Source organism: Nipponia nippon, unplaced genomic scaffold (genome assembly GCF_047370975.1).
Source record: "Nipponia nippon isolate SJK-2023a ecotype South Korea unplaced genomic scaffold, ASM4737097v1 scaffold_4, whole genome shotgun sequence".
Classification (NCBI taxonomy): domain Eukaryota; kingdom Metazoa; phylum Chordata; class Aves; order Pelecaniformes; family Threskiornithidae; genus Nipponia; species Nipponia nippon.
This window is the reverse complement of record NW_028262358.1, coordinates 75,874,676-75,897,586: the sequence shown is the minus strand read 5'-3', so window position 1 is coordinate 75,897,586 and position 22,911 is coordinate 75,874,676. Positions and strand designations below refer to the sequence as shown.

The 22,911-nt window shown below is 42.5% G+C and overlaps 1 protein-coding gene across 1 annotated transcript; it reads left to right on the top strand.

Annotated features, from left to right (window-relative positions):
• The first annotated feature begins 314 nt into the window (after window positions 1-314).
• LOC104011151 (coiled-coil domain-containing protein 162-like) lies at window positions 315-22,774 on the top strand. The gene is made up of 12 exons (XM_087776480.1): window positions 315-450; window positions 1,036-1,267; window positions 2,999-3,138; window positions 3,562-3,682; window positions 4,782-4,891; window positions 5,683-5,832; window positions 6,003-6,056; window positions 8,608-8,775; window positions 9,655-9,807; window positions 12,060-12,194; window positions 22,129-22,259; window positions 22,596-22,774. Exons 1-11 carry the CDS (start codon window positions 355-357, stop codon window positions 22,201-22,203), a joined length of 1,434 nt encoding a protein of 477 aa, XP_087632606.1. The 5' UTR covers window positions 315-354; the 3' UTR covers window positions 22,204-22,259; window positions 22,596-22,774.
• Window positions 22,775-22,911: the final 137 nt, after the last annotated feature.

Sequence of the window (22,911 nt, the reverse complement as noted above, 5' to 3'; positions counted from 1 at the left end):
TTTTCTGTCCAAAAGCCCATTTTACCATTTACTTCACATTTGATCTTTCTTCAAGCAGAGCAGAGCATTTTTATTGATAATGAATCTATACTTGTCATTTTCCTGTTTGCTAGAACTAGAGGATCAAATAATTTTTATGCACGGGCATGTGTGTTTTAGGACCATGGTGCTAAAAGCTTGAAATCCATTTGTGTTTATAACACAAAAACCCCTGTGCTGACCCTTATCTGAGATTTGCTATTACCTGTTAAGCTGTGAGCAGCAGACCTTCAGAGACTCTGCCTTCCCCTCCAGCTGTGCCTGTGCAGCCTGAGCGATGCAGACCGAAGAGTTGCTCATGGGGAGCTGCTGGCAATGCAGTTTCTAATGGAGGATGTGCTGCAGAACAGCTACGGCTGTGCCGTGGAAGATCACGCTGACTCTCAAGCCTCGTTAGCTAAGAGCAAGCAGGTACCTCTGACAACTCAGTTTGTTTGGGACCGTACAGCTTCTATGCAGGACTCCCATTGGTTTTTGCAACCAAATCTCTGTGAACATAAGCGACCTAGACCTGAGGTACGCTGTAATAACCTCACCTGCTCCTGGCCGTCTGGTAAGAAGCAAAGGGAACAATGTTGTCTCCTGTACATGCTGAGTGCTGTTGAGAGAAGCCCTAGTGACAGGCCCTCAGGATCTGAGCTAAGAGTTCGATTTCTGTAACAGTACTTTTAGTTAGAGACCAAGCAGAGAGTGTTGCTGTTGAAGCGATTCACTTGAGGAAAGCAGCACTAAACCAAAGGATTTAACTTCTATGTAATTTTATCCCCATCTCTACCGTGTGTGAGTACTCACTGCAATCAAAACATAGCCTCCGTTTTCCCTGTACCATGCTCTGAAAGACACTGGTGTAAGGCCCCGTTGCAAGTTCTGATTGTACAGAAGCCTGTCGCGTGTCTTGTCCCACTGTATATTGCATGAGATGCTATTAAGCAAAGAAAAGCATGTGAAAAGCTTGTCATAGCTTTCTGAAGCAAAACATTTCCTTGTGACTTCCAGCAGAATTTGGCAGAAACGGTTGACTCAAGTGATAAGTGGTTGGAGAACAGCAAAAAGATGTGCAAACTCTTGCTGAGGCATCATGATCCGGTCATATCATGTAACTTGCTGAGGACTTTTCTGATACTATGGAAGCAACTAGAAATATTAAAGGCAGAATGGGGCCGGCTGAAGCTGAGGGTTGAGGATATCAACACAGTTCCTCTCTACAAAATGTTTTGTGAGCAATATGGGTAAGTTATCTTGAATGCAAGAATATTCCAGAGTGACTGAAAAGATAAAAAATGACAAAAGTCTCTGCCTTCTCCATCCATTTTCCTCTCATCCCCCTCTTTCACTTGCCTTTTTTTTTCTTATTTCTACCTTTCTTTATTTTTGTTTATAATTAACCTAGTACTTTTGCTTTTCTCTAAAGGCTTGAGAGCTACCTTTTGTTTCAGTACGGTTGTTTTTTCCCCTCTTTCAATGTCTATTCAGACCATTTGCTGATGATGTTTTCCAAATGCATTCTTCTCGGTCGTGTGACCCACCTCTGTATTTCAGGCTCCATGAACAATGTTAAATACAGTACTTGAATAAATGGAAATTTTGGAAGCCTGTTAGATGAATTGTAACAGAATTCTTCCTAACCCTCCTACTTGGCTCAACTTTGAGCAGTCAAGAATAGAAAATTGGAAAATTTCCATCAGAGAGGCCCTTCTGAAAGCAGAAAATGGAACATCGCTTTTTGAAAAGCCTTGTTCCCAGAAACCACAAGAAAGGAAGTGAAATAGCAAGATGACACAGTAAGGGTGAAATCTGTGCATGAGGGCACTGGAAAACGCCATTGTCATGCAACAGAGCACGGAGGAAGCAATGCTCAGTGGGCCTGGCCCCACAAGGCCAAGGCATTTTAGATTGACAAGTCTGAATCCGTCACAGAAAATTTGTATGTGTGTGTAAAGAGGTGGTATCATATTTGCTCCATTCTGGTCTCCATTTATCTGTACCCCAGTGTTACCTCCCATGCATTACCACCGGATCAGAGGGGGCACACTCCGATGCTGGGGGCCCACGGTCTTTGCCTCTAACTAATTTATAAACTCTGCTGAGGAAGCAGCTCCGGGGCAGAGCTGGACTGGGTTGCAGGTGGGCTGGGAGTCAGGGGCGCAAGTTCTCCGCACAGAGCAAGCAACAGCTTGAGCTTCCACCATGGGGCTGGGCAGCTGCGGGAGAGCCCCGGCCTCAGCGTCTCCCAGCCCCTCCGCACCCAGGAGGAGATTCTGTAGCGGCACCTGCAACAGCTTTTTGGTAGCAGGCAATCTGCCAAATGTACCGTACCCAAAATTCCCACCGTGTTTCCCTCCTCCAACGTCCCTATCCATCCCCTTCCATGGATGAGAGCTTCCTATTTCCCTTTCTGAGCTCTGTGCTAACCTTTGTGTCGTGCCATCAAGGGTTTAAAAGGCAGCGTGATTAAAGCAATAAAATGTAACGAGGTTTATATGCCTTGCTAATGGCTCCTCTGCTTCTAAGAGCAAAGTGCTGCCGGCCTTGCCGCTTAGCACTCAGAAGCACTTAGCAAACCCATGATCAGACACCAAGGAGAGCAGGGGGAGGAGGTAGAGGGAGTTTCTTGGTCTATCATCTGAACCACAGTGATAGACAAGTTCTCACCAGTGACCAGATCTCCCTGCTTTGTCTGTTTGACCCCTTGTTCCTTCCCCTTGGTTTTAGTTTCATATTATAAATTTGGAGAAATTACTGAACTCTGTAACAAGGCAGGACCAGTGAAGAAGAGACTGTCCTGCCCTGCTTGTAGGTCGAGTGGGGCTAATGCAGTGAGCTGAGACTTAATCATATCCTGCACGGGTTAGGAACAGGGGCAGGGGAAGAAAACAAAATGTTGAGGTCCAAGGTCAGTAAATGCAAACACAGTAATTTTGAGAGAGAATGTGTGAAATACCCATGTCTTGGTGATTCTACACAGATATCCTATACCCGGCCATGAAAGCCATAGTCAGACAAACGGGCACAGAGGAGGAGCTCGGAGAGCCCGTTACAAGCACTCAGCATGTACTTCCCCCCAGAGGAGCATCAGAAATGGAAATGAAAGTGTACCGGGTAAGGGGAGGGTTATTAGTGGGGCGTTGTGGGAGACCACACAGCATCATGCTTTCCTGCAGTTTCTGGTAAGTGAAGTCCAGTGGGTGGCCGTGGAGGCTGTCGAGGGGAGAAGCGTGGAAGATGTGGGTGACCCGGGAGGCTCTGCAATGGCACCTCTGCTGTGTGGAGCCTGGTGGGGGTCCTGGGACAGCCCAAATAAGAGGGCCTCTGCCTCCATCCAGAGTATTTGTGGCACAGCACTAGGCATGCAGTCACCCCCAAATTATATTAAACTTTACACTGTATCTGAAAGTACTGTATTTTAGAGAAGAATGGAAAGAGAATTGCTTTGGTTTAGTCTGCTGTTTTTTGCTAGTAGGCACGTTGCTTTATAAGCAGTATAGAGATTTAGTAAGAGCTAAGTATTAAACTTGATTCTAGCTTCAGAAGCTTCTGGAAAGCCTAGAAATCCACATGATCCATGATGTGCAGAAGAAAATTAACCAGGAGATGACTCTAGTGACATCTGAAAGAGTCAGGCAAGAGAGCAGTCTCCCCACTGGCAAGGAGAATTAAAATACCCTTCCTGGGCAATACAGGAGCCCCAGTCTTGAGAGGGAAAAGCAGCCTCAATGCATAAAGGTTGCAAGGAGTTGTCCTGCGTATGAACAGGAGAGCACATTTACTCTCAGCTCCCCACCTCCCCGTGTGCACATTTGGAGGCCAGGGACCAGCTGAATCGTGGGGAAGGTATCACTGATGAAAAAGGGCTTACCCTCAGGAAACTCTCCTCTGTTTCAGAGAGCCATTGTGAAAAATTCCAGAAAGACATCTAGCAGGAAGCCATGAAGAATTGTGTACCGAGATACCATCGCCCTTCTGCATGGACCTATTCATTCTGTCTGTTCAACAGATTCACATTCCCTAAATCTGAGAGTTTACTTTCTCTTTATAAAGTGAATGTTTAGCCATAATCATTGCAGAGACAATTGTGCAAACAAGGCTGAACACTAATTTTTCCAGAGTTTGCAGGCAGCCTGAAACAGACTGATTGATAGGAAATGACTTCTCTACTCCTCTGTGTTGGAAAGTTAAGATTTTAGGCCTAGCAGTGCAATTTAAATGCCAGCCTTTTTAGTATATTAGGTGTTTACTTGGTACAATTTCTGCCTGGGTGTGGACAATTTGGGTATACACAGGCACAAATAGTAAAATGAAGAAAAAGTGGAAATAAAAGGGAAGAAAAATGTACCCTACTGGCACTGGTTGTGGTTGCAGGCAGCAATAATTAGTGCACAGAAATGTTCAATTTCACACAAAAGCCAGATTCTTTATTCAGTATTTACAGAAAACTCCAATACACAATTGTGGGCCAGGTCATTATGGGCAGAACTGGTCCATAATGAAATTGCATTTTGGCAATACCAGAACAAATTTGATATTGCTGCTCCACACAGGCTTTGCAATCTGTCTGCAATGACATTTACTTTTTGTTGTAAACATTTTAGGAAAGCTGAGAAACCCTAAGCTATATATAAAGCGTACCCAGTGTCAAATCCCAGGGATTACTGAAGGATCAATATTTTGTGACAGTGATACCCACTGATGTGGTTTTATTCCGGGTTGTTTTTTTTTTTTTTTTCCTCCCTCTGTTCCTGCAGAGCTCTGTAAACACAGGGTAATGCAAGAAAATTTCTCAGTTGTACAACCACAGATAGTCAAAGCATTTGTTCAAAGGCTGATGGAAAACTACCAAGAATCAGATACAGAGGTACATATTCTGCATTTCTATCTAAGCAACAGCTAAATCATGTTTACAGCTTTATTTACGAAAGCTCTTGTCAATCAGTGACCTAAAAGAGAAACACATTTCTTAAGCTTATGAGCTTAGATTCAGATTAGGTTGGTTTGTAATAGCAGTGTTGGCAGCAAACTTGTCTATTGCCCTACTGCCTTCTGACAGGTTTATTTCAGCTCTCAGGACTGTAATAATGTGAAGATGAGTTAGGGCTGGAGGTTTATATGCAGCTGCAATGCAGGATTGCAGGACTTTATTCATGGATTCAGTAATGGGAACTCTTCTTCCTGAGTCATTGCTAAATCAGGGGTCCAGCACTATGTTAGGAAGCAGTTTTAGGGTTTTTTTCAGTGAAATTTAAAGAAACCGTTTATGAAAATATGATCACTTCTGGTTAAAAAACACAGAAGATGTTTTTTTGAGAGAAGGGATGTTGGGGTCCAACAGCAATCCAGGCAGTTTCTCAGCTGGTGATTTAACTTCTCTACTGAAAATGATCTTTTAGTTTCAGATGGAAAAAACGCCCATTATACAGTTGCAGCTAGAAACAGTCAAAAACCTGACAAATCTGTTCTCTATTAGTTCAGTGAAACTGTAGGTTGGGCAAAAACATTTACATTGAACAATTTTATTTTTGCTTCATTTTGATATCACAGAAGCATTTTATTTACAATAAGGTGACTGTGCTTCACTTTGATGTATGCTGTATATAGCAACGCTTGTGACTCAGGCCACCTGCGAGGTTTCTTATTTTGTTTTCCTAGGTTACTTTTAAAAAAAGCCATTTACAACAGCGTCTCACCATACTGGGCTGTGGCGTCAGGGTCAGAGAGCGCAGCAACTTTGAGACCTACTCCATGTTTTATGAGAATATTCTCCAGCAGCAGCAGCGTTTACTTTACCAAAAAGAAGAAGTATGCTCAGAGCATTGATTCTACTCTTTGAGAACAGGGGAAGGCGGTTTCTCTGGGTGGGAGGCAGTTGCTAAGTAAAAAATGAAGTCAAGCTGTCAGGCTGGGAAGTTGTTGAAGTGGAGTTGGGCTACACAGGCGTAGCCACCGTGCATCTTGGTGCTTTGCTTCAGGAGCTGCACGCCGTGGAAGAAGGTGGCAACCAAAGCGATACGGCTCTGACGCCGGTTGGTGATGGTGGTCTATTGATGGGTAGTACTTCGTGGTGTCATTTGGGACAGAGTCCCGCTGTGCAGACACACGGCGACAGTCTTTGAGAAGAAAGGTAGGGGGGCTCTGGGGCTTCTGTTGCTGTGCTGAATGCCAGAAGTCACGCCAGAAGGACTTGTAAAACAAAGATAATCTGAAGACAAAGGTAGTGGCCTGCTGTTCTGTGGTTCATGTTCACAGTGGATGATATACTGGTAACCTCCTAACTTAAACTTCACCTGACGGGTCTCTTCCTTCACAAAGCATTTTCCCAGAGCAATTCAATCTTGTGCATTGACTGAGATAGAAAATAGAAGTCAGGCACATGGGCTGTACTGCAGTGTAGGTACCAGGTATGCTACATCATGACTGCATAACCAACTCCTCTTAAGTTCTAAGTACTTGACTTTGCAGCTTCAGCTGTGTTTTTTAGGACAGCTGGTATGTGTGGGTGGAATTTTTTAAAGAAGTAAACCCAGCCAATAAATCAGAAATGCTATCTTGTGGAATCATGTGATACCCGTGTAATCTATTAGCTGACTTGCAGGCTTGGCTCCATCGACACAAACTCCACTGCGAGAGGCATGTCACCTTCTACAGAAACCTGCACTAGGGAGAAGACGGCTTGGGTTTCAGGGATGTTTGCACAGCAGTGTTAGAACACCTGCATTTTGCATTTCATTCCTGGGCTCCTTTTCTCATCTGTCCTCATCACTGACTACAAGATTTCAGTTCTTCTCTGGGCTTCTTATCAGTTTCTTGCCCCACTTTCTCAGGCTTTTTCCATTTTTTTGCCCCTATATCCTTTTCTGTACAGTGTCTTGTCAGCAGCCTCCCTTTTTCCCTGATTCACTGTCCTGTCCATATGTTTGGGAAAGCTGGAGTGAGAGAGAAAATGAGAAATGCGTGAGGTTTCAGCTGGGTGGAAAGACACAGGAAGAGTCAGTAGGACTTTCCTGGAGCCTGTGCGTAGTGGAGTCTCTCCCCCCCACACTTTGCTGGCTCATCACGACCAAATCCCTGTCTCATCTGTGTTGTACTCAAAGGAAGGGGCCCAGGGTGGCCAGCTGCCTCCTGTCGCTGGGCTCTGCTTCAACCTCAGAAGAGAATTCCTGCTCCCGGTTCCACTTCTCGCTAGCCTAAAGCGATCAACAGAGGCTATTGCAAGTCTGAAAAGCAAGCTCAGTTGCTCAGTGGAGGTGTTAGAAACCATGAGAAAGGCATGATCAGCCAAATGGGATGGCAGCTAGTTTAAAAACGAAAGAGTCTCTAAGGAACATACATGAACCATGTGGGTTGGGTTTTTTTCCCTCCAACAAAGTCCTAGGATTTGACCAACTTTTTACTTATTTTGCAAAAAAGACACCCAAAACAGAGGAAAACTAATGCTGCTCTAAATAAAGATCACCAGAATTTTTCACCAGGGCTAAAATACATGTATTTTTCCCCAACATTCATTTTCAGAAGTGTTTGCTGTAAGACAAAAAAACTGACAGAAAATTTCAGTGGGAATCCAGTGACGTTACTAGCATTGACTACTTAGGTCTGGCACGCGGAGGTGCCAGGCAACCTTGAAAGCAGACTGTGCTGTTGGCTGTGCCTCCAGGCTGCAGTTGTGCCCATTTCTTATCTGAGTAATGTAATATGCTAAGAATGATTTTTAGCTTTCCTCCATTGTGTTCATCTGGTTGCAAATGCTGTTTGGCGGTATGAAAATGACCAAACATTTATACCTAACAATGACCTACCTATGTGAAATTTAAATTCTCCTATGTGAAATTTAAATTCTGTCATTTAAATCTCTTTAAGTTCTATCATGTGCCTTCCTATTTGTGCTAACCTGTGTTCCCATTCTGAGGGTATGTTAATAGTCAAATATCAACAAATGGAACACATAATTGTTTTTATCATATATTAAATGGTCTGTATGTAGGAGCTTATCAGCAGGAAGCATATTTGCTCCGATAAACGCATTACCTCACAGCTTACCGAACGAAGCCTGGTCACAGTTCTTCTGACTTTCTCTCTGAAGGCAGAGGAGATTATGCTATGGGAGGCCAGGCTCACCGATGTAGCAGAGCCATGCACAGGGTCTTCTCCTAAAATCACATTCCCTTATCCTGCTCCCCAGTCTTTCCGCTCCTCTGTCCTCTGCATACATTTCCTTCTGTCAGTTCTCACACCTATTAGCAAGGAGATCTTTCTTTCCTGATGACCAGAAACAGACATTTTAAGGTTATGTATGATGCTTATGCATTTGCCCCCTTCGAATATTGGTCGTGAACTGCCACAATTCTTCCTACTGTTTCCAGGGAAGAAATGTTTCTAAAACCAACAGAGATGTACAAAATGGGTTATTCCGTATCATCAGTGGATTATTTTCATCAGGCCACTCGGTTAGGAAGATATTCTTGCTCTACTTAATGATTAGGTACCACACAACATATTCAGAGCTCTGGATCGTTTACTCCTAAGCTATAGTGTTCGCTCATCCCTAGCTTTGCTCATTCACTTTCTCTGCTGTGATAGATTGTGGGGCTGTGCCATGAGATAGTTATGGAAATAACTGCTCTCAGAGCCCAGCTTGCTGACTTAGAGGAAGAAAATCTTGGTCTCAAAGAGAAGATTAGAAAAGAAGTACAGGATGAATACGAATCATTAGTGAGGAACCTATTTGTGTCTTGTGTCCATCTAAAAGTAGGTACAGAATAAGAGGGGGTACTCAATCGGTCTTTTTTGTGCTGCTGTATAATTTGCCAACAAGTGTAGCACTCAAAGGAATAAATTGCTGCAGTGTGCCAGGTGGATGAATGAGTGAATCATTTATCTCCTGCTGCTAGAAGCATCTTGTAAAAATGTCTGGTAGAAAAATAGTGTACCTTTTCCAAGAGAGGAGGCGTATTCTTGATGGAACAGGTACCACATTAGAGAGAGTGATGGAAGCACTGTTTAGTTACAGTGGAGGGAACTTTTTGGATATAATACTTCAGTTTGTAATATTCTGCATTATTTTTCTTGGAAACTTTATGTCCACTGTGTAATTGTATTGTTCACTCTAGCAATGCCTTTGTTTTCAAGTAGTTCACTGGTTTCTTTGGGGTGTCGTATGTTACTATTTACAAAAATAAGATACCCCAATCTAGCCTGTTAAAACTGACCTGATCATGACCACCTGTATCAGAGCCCCAGGGTTTTGATTGATGGTCCATGAGCCCATTAATGTCTGTGGCCAGGGCAACAGTGACTTGAGGAATATTGTGATTTCTTTTGCAATCCTGAGGGTGAGTCCAGTTTTCACCAGAAAGCCCATTTTTTCACCATGGTGCTGCTACTTCCATTAAATACATACATTCCAGGATTACCAAGAGGTTGCCTGCAAATGAGACAACTGAAATTCCACTTGTAGTGTCTGGATGCAAGAAGAATATTGCTCTGTCTTCCTGATACATTGATTCTAGGAAAATAATTATGAAGAAAGACCATCTGGTTGTAGTTGAGAGACTTCTGAAATCTTCTGAATGTTGCTTTCCCATATGTGCACACTTCATCTCTTATGGGTTCTGTTTGTAATGGCAGGGAAAGTTGGATGTCTATCGCCTTAGCATTGAGCAACGAGTGTTTGAAATCATCAGTGAAGTGAGAAGAGAAGGGGTTGACAATATGATTGATCTGAAGAAAAAGTTTGGCTCCGCTAAAAATAATGGTGACTTGAAAGAACATTTGTCTAAAGTAAGGAAATACATATGTGTGTCAGTAAATGAACAGAAGGATAATATCCTGGTTAAGCTGCTGAAGATGGCTTAAGTTATTGCGTTCTATCTGGGACGTCGGTTGGGTGAAGAGCATGGAGGTGGTCCATTACTAGACTCTGTTAATGGCTACTCATTTGTCAGGCTGTCATGAATCAGTCATCTTTGACTGTGTGCTTATGCTCCAAGTGCAGAAACTTCAGGCCAAACCCAGCCCTTAGACCCTGAATAACTGCATCTATTTGAATTGAATTTGGTTCTAAACTCAGGAATTCTGCTTTCAGTCTTTTCTGAGTGAAACTAACACCATGCTTTCTACACAGGTGAACATCAGAGAGGTTGAACTTGGATCTGAAGACGTATAAATGTGAACTCACATTCAGTCATGTCAGCATTGTCATGTGTTGTCATTGTCCCTTTTTTGAGCTAAGCAAAGAGGATGTGATGTTTCAGTGACCCTGATAAATGTGTTGATGGGAGTTTTATCTTCTTGTCGTGCAAGCTGGCCATGTAAAAGAATAGGGACAGAATCCTTTTTTCCACTTGGGGTTACTTAGAATAAAAAATATATTCAGCTTTATGTTTTGAAAAAGTGCTGCCAAAACTGATGTTCTGAGAGTTATAAACTAATGCCTGGAAATGACCTTCCCAGGCTACAACTTCCAAATCAATCCCTTTTCTAGTCAAACATACACCTCCTCAGCAAAGTTCAATTTGTACTAAAACTATGGTAGTCAGTCAGTGAATACGAATGAGATCAAACAGATAAAGGCTAAATAGTTCCGTCTAAAGCAAATATGCCTGCAGAACTCTCAAGCAGAGAAGCTTGCGAAGCAGGATATAACTGTAATGCCAACAGAGTGAGAAGGGCTTTCAACATCCCCAATGAACCTGGAGGATAGGGACGCCCTGAAGTAAATGAGGAACCAGTGGAAATGGAGGAGGTCCGTGCGTGAGAAGGCGGCAGGGAGACTTCCACATCCCCACTTGGAAATGACGGTGTGCAGAGGCAGTGAACAAGGAGAGTGGGGAGCTCATGTGCAGTCAAAGGGCTGGTTTTGAGTGGAGTCACGGGAACTCGGTGGGCTGGTGCACACCATGGTCATGGGTGGTTACAGGGTGTGCAAGAAGGATCAGCAGGGAAGAAGAGGAGCGAGAATTGCGCTCTGTGTAAGGGGTTCATTCCCTGCACAGAGTTCGGGTGTGGATGTGGAGATGTACTACTGAAAGCCTATGAGTCAAGGTCAGAGGAGGGAGGAACGTTAGTGATGACTAATGACCACGGTGGGGAATCTGTTACAGACTGCCTGGTCAAGAGAATAAATCCCCTGCCAAGAGGGGAAAAGTGCCGAGGAAAGCTGGTTGACTTTTAAAGAAAACTTAAAGAGATTTCAAAGCCAACTACCCTATTATGCAAGAAGACCGGGGAGTTTAACAGAAACTTGGCCTTGCTTGCCTTAGCAAGGAGCTTTTTTAAAGGAGTAAAATACAAAAAGAAAGACTGCAAGTAGTGGAAACATGGACAGGCAACAAAGTAGAGTATCAGAGTTCAGACCCACAGTGATGAAATTAGGAAGGCCAAAGCCCACCTGCAGATAAAAAACTAATGCAGGACACAAAGGGTGAGAAGGTGAGTTGACACTGAATGGTAGATCTTCTGTGCAGAGACACCTCTGCCAGGAGGGCCAAGGCCTCCAGTGGTCCTCTGTAACCCTTGTTTCTATGATTTTTGCATAATGAAACTGTTTTCTTCTGCCTTAAGAACAGTTTTCAGGAGGAAGTCTGCTATTTTGAACAAAGAAGAAGAAAACCTGATGACTATACTTTTCATGAATCCACTAGTTTTGTTCTTATTAAGGACACTGTAATTAGGGTGAACCAGGTTACTAAACACGGTATGAACCTGAATCCCCATTTGGCATGATAGTGTTTATTACCATTAACAGTGCTTCGTTTCGGAGGGGTTTACCTGCTTGCTGCTTTGGCTTAAATTTCTTCCATTTTTTCCCAGTTTCTGGGCAATGTTCACATTTCCTGTCTCCCTGGAGACACAGTAATAGAGATTCATTGCCAAAGGCTGCACTGTTTCAAACTGCGAAGTTCGAGCATTTGAAAATTAAAATGGAATACAAATAGTTGCATGCCTTTACAATTGTATTTACTTCCAAACCACACGTTTCTTCCTGAGGAAAGTAATCTTTGTGGGTCTACTCTTACTGTCGTCTTCTTTAGCAGGAACAGCTGCAGCTCTTGCAGGATGAAAATATCAGGCTAAGCAAGCTGGTTTGTAAGCTAAAGGCTCTGAACTGTTGGAAGCAAACCACTCAGAAGGCACAGCTCTCTGCAAAGCTTAGAGATGCTGAGAAGGTGATATTTCCCTACCGTTTCATCTGTTACTAGTCTCTAATTTTCTGCAAAACTAATGGTCAGATTGGGCAGGCGCACTATTACTTAGTGAGTCTATAGGATCTCATGGGAACTGCAGATTTTAAGTAAAAATTCTAAACTTTTTTCTCCTCTGTATTATGGGTATAGGGGAGGGTCTTGAAGTGTGAAGAGCGTGAAACAAATCCCTGATGCCTAGTTGAAGTCTAGGAAGTAGGAGTAGCCTACAGTATTCTTAATTCTGTTGCTGACTCAGAAAAACTAATTATGACGTTGTATCAAAATCAACGATTTCACAACTGACCAAAACATATGAAAAAGATGACAGGCAGACATGAGGTGAAAACAAACTAGACTGTTGGTTTGGGAGGTGGCTGAGTTTTGGTTTTGTTTTTTTTTTTTGTTTCGTTTTGTTTTTAAATTGGTATCTGCTTAAACAAAGCAGAACACAGCATGAGGTTTATAAATTTAATTACAGAAATACAAGATGAAGCACAAAAATGACTAAATTAAACTAAAGTGAAGATGGATGGAAAGAAAAGTGCCTCACTGCTTTAAATGAGCCTGATTAGAATGGAACAAACAGGTTATTGATTGTTGCATAGGTTAATTAGCTGCACATGTCAAGCAAAGGAAAGGCAGAATGGATCACATTTGTTAACTTAAAAAGAGTGAAAACAAAATGGGGTTTGTGTGCTTGTTAATTTTAAACCCAAATAAAACTGGATATGTATACACTTAGTTCAATTATATCAGGGAGATGCTAAATCATTAGAATATTTTATTAAACAGATCAGTCAACGATGGATTGAATTATTGCAAATTTGTGGATTTAAATAAAAAATAAGAGCTATCTTCACAGGGTTGAAAAGAAAAGTCTGAAACTGAGAAAAATAAATGGGATATTTTGGCTTTTTAAAATTAGAAACTAGCTCATCTTGCTCAGACAGAGCTTTCTCGTGTCTGACTTTGGAATGATCCTGATGATCTAAGAACTTGTATTTCACTGTCCTCCACTGCAAGTGCAGAGGATCATGGCCCTTGCTTTTTCCAGGTTAAATGGCTGGGAAAGGAGAGAGGGCTGCTAAATCTGTGCCTGACATAGTAATGTGTTTATACATAAATGTTTGTGTTTAAAACAAACAAAAAGGCCCTGCCGAGAAGGAAAACAAGCTTCATCACACACATTTTTACTTTAGAGATAATGAAGGAATAATCAGATTAGTAGATGGACAGGTCTTTCTAATGCATAAGAAAGATCAAGTGTTGCATTGCTCTGACCTTGTTTGCAGACAAGAACTTGAATTGTTGACATGTGAACATAATTAAAGATGTGCAGTTGTACCCATACAAAAGATTATCTTATGTTTTCCCCTTTAGAGGACCCCTCTTGTCCATCCTGTTCCCCATTTTGCCTTAAAAAAGGTCCAGCCTTTATTAGAGAATAGGAACAATTCAATTCACTTTACTAAAAATCTCTGAGAGATTTACCTTTCAAGAAACGCACTGCTATATAAAAGAGAGAAAATCACTGCTCTCATCATTGTTTCTGTTATGTACTTTCTGTTTACAGGAAGCTCTTCAAAACAAAAAAGAGTGTCTGAATGCTAAGATGATGGCAGAACAAGAGGTGACTTTGTTTCGGGGTCAGCTTACATCTGTAAGGAAAGCTCTTGCAAAATCTCAGGCAGACAATGACAAGCTAAAGAAACAGCTACGTAAACAGGTATCTGAATTCAACAGGTCCTGATCCATCAGCGCAACAAGTTGAATTCTCTTCTCCATCTCACTTGCTTTAATGAGAATTTTGCCTACTGTTATTCTAGGAGAGAGATGGATTCAAAACTAACAGCGTAATACAGTTACCGAAGCGGGATGTGTATTTTATGGCATTGAAACAATGTGTCCGTCTGAGTGTTTTCACCATTGCAGGTAGAGAGAACCAGGGAAAAAACCATAGCATCTTGGATAAAGTTTGAGCCACGTACCAAAATGACAGCTACAGGCACTACATTTATGTACGCCATCGACAGTGCTGGATGTATGTTTTAGGAGAGGAAAAGACACTATTAATATTTTATTCCACAGCTGAAAAAAAAATTAAATTACAGATCTTGAGGCTATTAGTTTTCCACCCAATCATTACATTTCAAGGCAACATTCAGGGATGTTGTCATTAAATCCGGAACAAATTCATTACCTGTTTTTTTTCCATCTGAACACCTTCATGGATATATCACTGCCACAGCAAGCTCCCTTTCACTTCTACAGATGGCCACACATGCTAAGACGGCCCATTCCTCAAACTCAAGCTGAAAAGCACACCCTTCACTTGCGATATACTTAATGCCAAGCAACTTGATTGTATGGAAAATAAGTCATGTCAAACCAACCTCATTTCATTCTGCTGATAAGATTACAAGTTAGATAGACAAACATAATGCTAGAGATGTAATATATATTTGGGAGGGCCTTGTAACGCTTGGGTTAGCAGCACGTAACTTTTGTATTTTACGTTTTAGTATTACACAATATTAATAAAAATGCTAGATGGATTGAGTGCTATATTTTTTAACATATAAAAATGTGTTATTTTCACTAAATTAAGATGGTTTCTGACGGATTTCTACAGGGGTTGGTACCAGAACTATCGGTATTCAACATTTTTGTCAGTGGCTTGGAAATAAATATAAAACTATAGATGATACAATTTACCAATGACTTGTTTGAGGAGGAATGCTAGTGAATTTGATGAGGCACGTTTAGTGAATAACAATGTGGGCAGAGCAGGAGTACAGCATCATACAGACAGCTTCGTAACTTGGTTATCCCTCCGAAAAGTATTTTAGTGCCTGAGTAGGTGAAGAACGAGAAGAAAGCTGGACTTGTACAGAACAGGGTGACTGCGTCCCTGGGCGGGACAGGGGTTGTAACAGACAGGTGCCTGGCCATGTAGTGTGGTACTGGAAAGGATGGATGCCACCATCTTTTAGTTTATACAAAGGAGAATAGTGCAGATATATATTAAAAATGAGTTTGTAGCTCTAGGCACAACACACTGAAATACTGCCACTGGTTCCGGAGTGTACTACTTCAAAAAGACGAAGAAAAAATTGAGCGTGTTGAGAAGAGTTAGGAAAATGATTTGAGGGCTGCAGGAAATGCTTTCTCGCAGAGGGCTCTCAGAAGGCTCACTCTGTTTAGCCTGTCTGAAAGCAGAGTGACTCGATTACAGTCTACAGGTATTCTTGTTGGCAGAGGCCAGCAGATATTAAAGGGTTCTTAGGGAAAGGTATAACAAGAGGTGGTGCCTAGACGTTGAGGCCAGGCAAACTGAAAATGGGAAATTAGAAACAATGTTTTCAAAATGTGATTAACCGTGGAAATGACAATATGTCTAACCGAGTATCTTCAAGTCAAGACCAGATGCCTTTCTGGGAAACATCGTTTAGCCAAACCAACTTGCTCATTCCAGTACAAGGGTAACTAAAGTAAATGTGATATTAAAAAGTCACATCTGATGGCTTGATTGCTCCATTCTGAGCTTATCGGCCTATGAAACTCCAACCTTAGTCAGGCTTAGAGAGCTCCCCAATGAAAAATGTTAGGTCTGTGACTGCTTTTAGCTCTTTGTGTTCAGATTTTTCACTAGAGCGGAGTTGCCTTTGGCTGATAAATTGGTTTTCTTCACTGACAAGCTGTCAATTTTCTTCCAAAAGACCCACTGCATCTACCATCTTTCTAGCAGCTGCTTTTGTTGTTGATGTTAGTTTTTCTTTGGTTTCTGACATCAGCTTCTGCTTCTTTCTCTTCTTCCTAATTTCTTTCCTTGGTACAGATTGCGATGACGGTGTTCACAAATAGCAGACTCCATTCCATACCCCTTGGCTGTACAGGAGGGTTTCACCTGATATGGGTGGCTTGTAATACCATTGCATGCAATTGTGGTACAGACTCTAAAACGTAGCCATACTTACTGGCTGTCTCTACAAACCATATAAAAACAGCAACGTTTGAAAAAGCTGTGCTCGTTTTCCCCCTCTTTCCTTGTTTATACGTTGTTTTAAAAGCGAGTTCCACATGCAGACCAGGGGCTGGTTGTGGAAAGAAAATTACAGCAGACTGAGGAAATTGGAAGCAACTGCCTTCTCGTTTATTTGCAACTGAATGAGTGCTACACATGAATGTTGTTTTGAGGCTTCTCTCTCTAAACAGCAATGATGTAAAGACAGCATTCTGTTCCCACTCCCCCTTACCCTTCCCTTGCGCTCCCTGTTCCCACAACCCAGATTTGATTTTGGGTTTAGGTCTGACTGTGGTCCTCTCCTAAGACCATGGGATAATTCAGATTTGTTTACCAACATTTCATTATCTTCAGTACGGAGCCATGTGGGATTGGGTCTCTCCTCATTCAGCTCAGCTGGGCGTGACATCTGAGGACTGCTCATCAGGGTTTTAAAAGGAAATGTAAAAAGGTGTGTATGGGAATTGGGGGAAGGTAATCTAAGTCTGAAGCTTTTGTGATTGCATGTTGTAGAAACAAATGCCTTTGGAAGTAGTACTGAGGAAGATGCAAGAAGCCAAGAGACAAGTACTCGGTGCGATGAAAGCTAAAAACACAGAGAAGATGCTTGAGAGATAGAAGAAAAAGAGAAGAGAGTGAAATGCCTAATCAAGGAAGCTGAAAAATCGTCTAAAATGTGCCGTCTTCAGCAAAAAGGGGTCAAAAAGGAAATGCAGCAGGCAAACTCATAATGCAGACTTGAAAAATAAAAATAGTAGTAGCATTTCTGGAGAGATGTCTCAAGTTTTAACACTGTCTGACCACATCTGAGTGTATCCTTTCAAGTGTCTGAACTTCACAGAGTTTCACTGTAGCCCTCCAAGTGCTCTGGATGAGGGTCTTCTAGCATGAGCCTTGGTGCTGTGCTGGGCACTGCCTGCTGGGGGCTTAGGGTCACGTTCCACCTATTGGTGGCATCTTGTGTTTCTGATGCTTCTCTCGGGGCCCTCCTGTTGAGCCTGGTTCAGTATCTTTGCTCTAGAAAGTGAGTAGCATTCTCCTTATTTTGGAGGTAAACTGCCTGAGAGTTTGTGCGAGGCGCTGGTGCAGCAGGAACGGGTGTGCAGTGCTAGACAGAACACGCCTGCACCCCTGGGGGGATCAGGGGGTGCAGCAGCTGGAGCAGCAAGCGGCTGGGCTCAGTGGCTCCGGAGGCTTTGGCTAGCTGCGTGTCCCCTGTTGGGATGTCCCCCAGGGGTGTGCCCCAGGCCTCTGCTGTAGCCGCCGTCCTTGTCACCAGACTGAACGTGGAGCTTTGGAGCCTGACTCGGGCTCTGCCTCCCTGCTGGGGCCACACTCCTGGGTCTGCAGTGCCTGCCGCTTTCCTGGCTCTCCCTGTGACATTTCCCAGGCAGGGCTTTGCTGCCTCGATGCCAGTGCTGCAGAGCTGACAAACTGCTGTCCTTTTCCTGCTTCTACTCTGCATTTGACACAGACCCTCTGTCCTTACCTCCGTTTCACACACTTTACGCCACTGTTTCCCAAACTGTGGACTACTAAATGACGTATTGGGAAGGGAACTGGTTTAATCCAGTCTGGCCACAGAAATGGCATTAGTTATCACTAAACCGATGCCATCGTACTGAACTGATGTATTGAGTTTAAATCTGTTACTGCATTGCTAATAGTTGATTTAGTGTAACTGAGTAACCAGATCCACTTTTAAGATTATCTTCCTGTAAAAGGTATTTAACTACTTCAATTTAAAAACTGATTTGGCCAAGTAAATACAATCTCTGTCTTTAGCACAGCTGGTAGAGTGGGCTCTTGGCTGTGAAACGTGCAGTGTTTCTTTTGTAGTGTAGCCTGCAGAACCACAGCAACCACTTGATTAGAGTTTAACTAGATGAATCCATCTACTAACTGACAGCTTTGCCGCCACTGATGTCTCCTTGCCCTTGCTTTCTTGGTCTAGAGAGAAAAAAAAAACCAAACCTTTGTAAATGTATCTGAATGCCTCTCCTGTAAACCAAGCAAAGTATATTCTGTCTTCAGTCTTCTAAAGCATCAAGGTGAAAGCACGAGCTCTTTGTTTTCCAGAGTCAGGATGACAAATGCCATTCTGCTGCAAATAATTTCTCAGGCTGCTGTTGTGTTTTCTAACCAAAATCATGTGAGAGACTTTAACACAGCCAAAGCAGCTGGTGCAGACACATAAGACCACTGATTTTCTTGGTATCTGTCTTTGATGGGGCTCTGAACTGTTTTGCTGTGTTTACAAAATAACCCTTCAAGAGATCGGAGATGTCAGTATCTGGATCAGCCCTTAAGGAGAGCAAGAAGGAAAATGGCAAGTGTGGCGTGGAGGCTTTTATTGCCACACAACAGTCCCAGCTGCAGCTAGCACCTACGTGGTCATTAGCACTAACAAACTCTGTATTTAAACTTAGTTAGCAAATTACAGAGTTTGTGGGAGAGGTGAGGGAAGAGCTGCTGTTTTTTCCACATACTTCTGCCCTGAAAATGGAGGTAGGGTCTTGTCTAATTAGGATTGCATGCAGAGAACAGTGAGAAAAGGCCTCTGTGTTGTTTTTATCTTCCTCCAGCAATGCCTGGAATGCAGATTCCTATTAAACAATAACGAGAATGTCAATTTGCACTATTTGTGCTGCATTTTGCGTTCAGAGGGATTATGGATGTGTTTAGCAAAGCTGTAATTATGGATTACTTCAACCAGCAAGAAGCGACAGCCTCTCATTCACAAGAGCACACAGGGCAACAACATCTTGTCCTTTACATCTAGGCCCCTGCTTTGAGGCAGAGCTGTCGGATGATGAATTTTTGTTGCTGCCATTAATCCTTTTACCACCTTCTAGGTAAGAAGCCGGTTAACCCAAGAGTGCAGTTTCAAATGGGAGGCCTTCCAGCAGGCTGATGAACTGCAGTGTCAAGTTTATGACCTGGAAGCTGCAGTTTCCCAGAGGAATGCGACTGCAGGTAAAGACAGGTTGTGTGGTGTGCCCTGCTTTCTTGGGGAAATAAGCCTTATGAGCTATGTGTCCATGCCTCTGAATCTCTCCTTAACCTTTGAAGCAATAGGCGACTTAAGCCAAATATGAAAGAGGAGAAGACCTCCTCTGTAATGAAAGCATTTAGGTAGAGGAGACAGACCTAAAACAATCTCGAGGAAAGGTCAGACAACGCAAAAGCCATATGCCTTCTTACACCGCAGCTGCTCAAGCAGCACAAGAAACACTGACTCCCAGGTTAATAACTTTAAACCATAACTTGTATTGTCTTTTGCTTTGTAGGGATCTCATGGGAAAGATGAGGGGAGCTGCATTTAGGGGAGGAGGCAATTAGGAAAGGAAGGATCCCAAGCGGTAGGAAATCAGGCTTCATTAGTGGCTCTGGTCTGGGAGCAGCTTGCTTACAAATCACGTGGGGCAGCCAAACTTGTACCCTTGTAATTTGATGAGATACATGACTATGGTTGCAGGTATCTTTAGAGGATCTCCAAACAGCAGTGAGAGCTTTCTAGCCCTTAATTGAACTAACCTGGAACTTAAATCTGTAACAAAAATCCTTCTTCTCAGCTGTTTGTTAGGTAACTTTTTAACATAATGCTTAAGTAATTCATGTAGCTTAAAAAGCTTGATTAGGGATTTCTACTCCCACCTGCCCGAAGTTGCTGCTTTTCTCTGTGGTATCGAAATCCTACTGTCAGTCTGACAAACTCATGCAGAAAAATTGATGGGTGATACCTAAATTCCTAGTAAATTAAGTAAACGGGAAAAAAACCCCAATGATCTTTCAAGGTACATTTCTATGCCATGAAGAATATGAAGTACTACAAACTTTTAGTTTCCTTCTGCAGGAAAATGTTAGTTATTCATAGTATAGCTCATTAGCACGCTGCCGACGACAAGACATGAGCCAAACGTGGGGAAATAAATAACAGGGAGGTATCTTTAATTAATGCACAAATATACTTGGTTTCTCTGGCTTTAAACCAATCAAGTTCGGGGAAAAGTTGGTGCAAAACTTGCAAGTCACATTGATGCTACTGAGCACAAGGAAAGCGGCTGCGACAGAAAGGAGATGAATTATTGTTTTTTTTTCCTGCAGTGAGTTACCATTGTTAAACATGACGCAGACCTGGAAAAATTGGCTGAGGAGCTTGGATTTCTCTGCGTTCAACATAGGAGCTCTATCAAACTATAGACATCTAGTCTGAAATGTGTTAAAACTCCGCAATGTATTGTAGCTACGTTTTTATTTGTGATTTTTCTTTTTTTTTTTTATTCCTGTGTCTGTAATAGTAGATGGATGTTGTGAGGTTTGGTGGTGGGTTTGGGTTTTTTTTTTTTTCTTTCTTTCAAAAAGGTAGAAAGAAGACTGCAGAGCTGTTGTCCCATAGTACAAGCAGTAGAAGAAGTCGTTTTCCAGGTAATAAGTCAATATTAAATAGCTATCATTTTTGATGCATTAACACTAGTACTTTTCATAAGGCAATCCAGACATGCACCATGTAAAGATTTGTCTTTCCAGTTAATCTGAGTTGCACTCTGTCACTCGCTTGACTTCAGACCTATAGCATTTAGCCAGACCTATTTGTATAGTGCTGGCAACTGTTATTTGTAACAGCCCTGTTTTGACTGTAAAGGCAAAGGTGTTTTTGAAACAGGTCATGCCAACTCTAGGAATTGCCCAGATAGACTAAGACTTGAACCAGTTTGTAAGAATAATCCGTAGATTAGAAGCCTGAGCCATGTCTAGTTTTTTTTCTCCATTCCTTCTCCTCCATCTCATCTTCCTCTTCTTCCCTCTTAAATGCACTGAGTTGTGGCCTGTCTCGTTAACGTGAAACAGTTGCTGCGCTTCTTTCTGGGTTCGTGTGATGCTTGTGTAGTCAGTCCTCTCAAGCCCCTGCTTCAGGACACACAGATGCTGAACGCAGTCCGAGCAGAGTGGGTGGTTGTGCACTCTGGGCAGCTGCCAGCCGCTCTCCTGCTGCTTCAGCAGGTGGCCAGAGTCCCTTGGACACGCACCCTGAAATAATGCCAGAAACACCTAACCGATGTGGTCTGAAACACCTTGGATCCTATCTGAGGAGGAGGAACACTGTCTCAATTAACAAGCGCAGGATTACAGCTACAGAGCAAAACCACCCTCACCTTTTACCTAAAGTTAGTGGGGAAGGTTAACACAGGGTTAAGAAGCGGTATAGCCACAGCACATTGTACATAGATACAAATCAGGCTTAAATTGCATTACTGTTGATAGCAAGCATAGCATTTGATTCACTGGGGATTTTTTTAGTGGCTGAAGGGTTGGCATTAAGTGGCTGCATCTCTGCTTCTCAGAAATGTACAAAGATGAAGACTGGAATTCACCAGGGAATGTAGTGTCACTGGGAACAGATCACTAACGCCCACCCACACCTTTTAATCTTGGCTTTCAACAGGACCGGGAAGGACAGAGTTGTGGGGAAAACAGTCACATATAATGAAGTAGACTTGGGGCAGCAAGAATTTTCTGCTTCACTGAGAGGTCTCCTACTGCAGGAATGAATGTCAATACACTCATTACTATGAATGAAAAGGGCGTGGGGTGAGCCGCAAGAACTGCAGGGTTTTTTGCAAATAGTTGCAACTACCTGCAAATAGTTTTTGTTCTACTTTGTGTCAAGATCATCCATGAACCACTTTTTCCAGACAAAGCAATCTATTATTCTACTAGTACTATGCCAAGTGTTCACAACTTGTTTTGGTTTGGTGGTTTTTTTGGTGTGTGTGGGTTGTTGTTTTTTTTTTTTCTTTTCACCCTAACATTCTGCTTAGAGGTCAGAAACAACAGCTTTTGCATTTACTTGAGTTCTGCTTTAACTCTGCGTTGTTGGTAACACTCCAGGTTCTGCAGCTTAGGTCCAGAGTAACAAGCTTTCAGCATCCACTCAGCATGGGGATGACCAGCAGCATCCTTTGAATTTTGTTCCAAGCAGCAGCAATGGAACAGGAGGAAACACTCAAAGACCAAAGACAGTAAGTAACGGCATTAGTAATAAGCTGATACGGCTGAAAAATGAGCAACTTCTTTGCTAGTTTGCAAGCTGTCATTTGCATATATACCCAGGCAGGTTTCATCCGGACAGTAAGTCAAATCCCTTTGAAGATTTATCTTTAAGAGCAAGGTGACCAGTATGTATGGTTAGCAAATGGGGAAAAAAAAAAAAAGTTTCAAGTGTTCCAAAAATTGACTAAAGAAAGGGGGCAGGAGGGGAGGTGTTTAGTTAGCAATGGTCCAGGAAAGATTTTTTTTTTTTTTTGAGTACCATGCCATGGTTGGTGACTCTTTTTGTATGTTACTTATGCTTTCAGGTGCCTAGCAGATGGAAGGAGAGAATGGCAGATAGGCTATTACCACACCTAAATGAAAAGTCTCTTCCTACTGTCTTCATGCAGCTACAGAAACAAAGGCCGGTCCAGAAGTAAACATAAACATATTTTTAATCAGTCCAGGGCATTCTAGAAAATGCCACTGAACTGGCAACCCTGAAGTAAGAAAAGAACAATTTACATACAAATCAAAGAAAAGCAGTAATACTCCAGTGCCGTGCATATGTACTTCAACATATTTGGACGGAGTGTTCAATACCAGCTCCAGCAGTTAATCTGCTCACCCATTTTAGGTACT